Raw genomic sequence first — 3,303 nt, 5'->3', positions numbered from 1 at the left:
TTGATAATGTGCAATTACTAATCCTTATATAAATTCAATTATTCATTTATGAATGTATATGCTTGACTATACATATTAGTATCAGAGTTGTTGCTATTGATGGAAACAAAGCCATGGACCTGATCAGATAATTTTATTATTGTTATTGGGATTGTAGTTGAGTATGTGTTGGCAAATTCAGTTACAATTGTAGTTTTGCATTGCAATTTTAAACCATTTTCAAGTGCTCTTTGTAAATTGAGCTTAATAGTTCATAGTACTGTATTAAGTTTTCTGATGTTTTTTCACATTGTAATTTTTTAATTTATTTTCTTTTAATTTTGCTGATTATTCTTTTAGTATAAAGTTACTATGATTTTTTGAAAGAGCAAATGAGATGCCCTCTTCTGCTCTATGGCTTTATGTTTCTTATACTAGACATTGTAGATTCTTTGTTTGTGGATAAATTGATGACAACACTTATTTAACTATATACTCAAGTTTTTCTTGGAATGTGTAAATCCATTTGCCCATTTTGGACCATCTTGTGAATGGTCTTTTTCTTATAAAGTACAATCAGTTTGTTAGACTCGTAATAGCTTTTATAATTTCATTGTAGGAAATGATAAATTTTGATTCTTTTTTATTTGTATGGTAGAAGAAATTTCAATGGCTATTGAGTTTGCTTTTGTTTGAGCTTGCTTTTGATTCTTTTTGGTTTCATCATATGTCTCTCTCATATGAGTGATTCTATTTAAACAATTAGAGGCTACTGAGTCTATATAAACTTGAATTATTTAAACAAAAGCATTACTTTTCGTGAATTGCATATCTTTATAAACGTGAATGGCTACATTTTGCATATCCTGTAAAAATCCATTTTATATATTTTGGAGATGTATGTTACGTTTTATGAATATCAAGTATTCAAGTTATGATAATGCAGAAAAATTTGTAAGCCACTTTATATGTATTACTCTTGTGTACACATTTTATGTATACCTTCCCTTTTTATATTTAAAAGTGAAAGTTAAAAACAGAGATAATGCAGGAAAATTGCTTTAAGGTGTTCATGTAAGGTGTACAATAAAATAGTGCAAGTATCATTTCTCATTCTCTACCATTGTTGTTACTTGCTATGTCATGACTAATGAGTACACTCTTCGAAAAATACGTAATGTTGGTTTGGGATTAGGTATTTGGTTGAAATTTTAAATACTAGAGTTGATCTGTCAAAATAAATTATCAAAACAATGTGCCCTTGAATTTGATCTGTGTCCTTCTTGTGTCCACGGCAGAAAGTTATACTTTTAATGGGATACATATTTAGTCTTCTTGAAGATAGGGTTGCCTTCATTCTTCTTTAAATAGTTCTTAGACAGAACCATTTAACTTTTACTACATATTAATAAAGGCAGAAAAATAAAATATAAAAAATTTTAACATAATAATAAGTCAAATTGAAATTCTAAAATCAAATTGAAGGAAAGTTAAGTGCTGAATGTATATCACTATGGTCTGATCTCATTGCTTAGCTTTGAATTACGATTTATGCAATAAGCTAAATAGTTCGAATAAGTTTGAAGTATGGCTATTAATTTTATTTCTTAAATGATAGAAAATGTTTACATAGAATAAATAAATAGTTAAGTCTTCTAGCTAAATATTTTAATGTTTTTTTTCAGAATGGATCCCAAACAGAAGATGAAAGTTATTACCTGCTTGATTTTAGATTTTGAATTAATGAATGACCTTATGGTTAAGTTGTTGATGATTTGTTATGTTTTGATTATATTGCAATTGAAAAAAAAAGAAAAGAAAATGGAATGATAGTTATAGTAGGCAAGTAATAAGAGATGTTAGTGTCGATAGGATTATTTATTTTAGTGATCCAGCATTTATAGAAAATACAAGAATAGATAGATGTGCCTTTCATGCATTGTGTAACATGCTTAAAAGGGCTGGAAGGTTAAAACCAAGTAGGAATATGGGTGTGGAAGAAATGGTTGCCATGCTTTTACATATTATAGCACATGACGTCAAAATTAGCGTAATAAAGAGACAATTTGTGAGATCTGAAGAAATAATTAGTAGGTGGTTTAATGATGTATTGCTTGCTATTTTGAGATATCATAATCTCTTACTGAAGAAACCTTAACCATTTAGCCAAGATAGAATGGATGAACGAAGGAAATAGTTCAAGGTAATTTATCTTGCTAATGTTATTAAACCTAATATGCTTGGTGTGCTTTAGAATTGAGTTAATTGATCTCTTTTTTTTTGGATTTTAGAATTGTTTAGGAGCCTTAGATGGTACTCATATCAAAGTCAATGTTCTTGAGGCTGATAAGCCTAGATATCAAAATAGAAAATGTGACATAACAACCAATGTGCTTGGAGTGGTTGCTCCTGATATGCAATTTATCTACGTACTGGCAGGTTGGGAGGGTTTAGCTGCGGATCCTAAGGTATTGCGAGATGCACTATTTCGCAATGGGTTTAGTGTTCCCCAAGGTATTGAGACTTTAGTATGTTATCAAAGTAACTATTTGATCTTTCATTAATTTTGTTCAATTTTTATGTCACACTAGGTCATTACTACTTATGTGATGCTGGATACATGAATTGTGAAGGATTTTTGGCACCTTATAGAGGAAAAAATATCATTTGAGTGAGTTTAATCTACATAATCAACCCAGTACAGCTTAAGAGCTTTTTAATATGAAACACTCACAAGCTAGGAATGTCATTGAAAGGGCATTTGGAGTATCGAAAGCAAGATGGGGAATTTTGAAGGGAAGATCATTTTATCCTATTAAGACTCAAGAAAGAATTATAACTGCTGGTTGCCTTTTGCATAATCATATTAGAAGAGTGATGGTTGTGGATCCTATTGATGAGATAGAAGATCAAAATATACTTGGAGTAGATGGAGACAATCCACCATATTGAGACGAGTGATGCTTGGGATAGATGGAGAGATCAACTTGCACAAGAAATGTGAAACCAATGAAGAAGAAGACATTATGCTCGATAATTGTAATCATTTTTCTATGTGTGAGGCTGTCTGTCGAACATTGATTTCATTTTGTTGATGTGTTTGTATTCTTGTATAAGAGTTGTGCATGTATGCTTATTAGTGCAAGTAATTTTTTACTTTTGAGACTTCTTTGTAACTTTCATTTGGATAATATTAATGCTTTTTTAGTAAATTTAATTATGATAATGCTAATTTTAATTAAAGATATTTGTTATTAGGGGTATTTTATTAAATTTGAAAAGATTAGAATCGATAATAATTTTAATTAAACATATTTTTATTAA

The 3,303-nt window shown here is 29.5% G+C and overlaps 1 protein-coding gene across 1 annotated transcript; it reads left to right on the top strand.

The window, feature by feature from the left end:
- Positions 1-1,966: 1,966 nt before the first annotated feature.
- On the top strand, positions 1,967-2,931 carry LOC140183524 (uncharacterized). Its single transcript, XM_072231973.1, has 3 exons — positions 1,967-2,029; positions 2,271-2,493; positions 2,717-2,931. Exons 1-3 carry the CDS (start codon positions 1,967-1,969, stop codon positions 2,929-2,931), a joined length of 501 nt encoding a protein of 166 aa, XP_072088074.1.
- The last annotated feature ends 372 nt before the right edge of the window (positions 2,932-3,303 follow it).

The sequence above is a fragment of the Arachis hypogaea genome, chromosome 3 (genome assembly GCF_003086295.3).
Source record: "Arachis hypogaea cultivar Tifrunner chromosome 3, arahy.Tifrunner.gnm2.J5K5, whole genome shotgun sequence".
Classification (NCBI taxonomy): domain Eukaryota; kingdom Viridiplantae; phylum Streptophyta; class Magnoliopsida; order Fabales; family Fabaceae; genus Arachis; species Arachis hypogaea.
The sequence above is the reverse complement of the archived record's forward strand: the minus strand, read 5'-3'. Positions and strand labels throughout refer to the sequence as shown.

What these genes read in the sequence shown, in the direction of transcription:
- LOC140183524 (XM_072231973.1), top strand. Translation starts at nt 1,967, where the DNA reads ATGGGTGTGGAAGAAATGGTTGCCATGCTTTTACATATTATAGCACAT. An exon ending in CACATGACGTCAAAATTAGC is followed by an intron (nt 2,030 to 2,270) that starts GTAATAAAGAGA and finishes TTTGGATTTTAG; the next exon opens with AATTGTTTAGGAGCCTTAGA. An exon ending in TGGGTTTAGTGTTCCCCAAG is followed by an intron (nt 2,494 to 2,716) that starts GTATTGAGACTT and finishes AACACTCACAAG; the next exon opens with CTAGGAATGTCATTGAAAGG.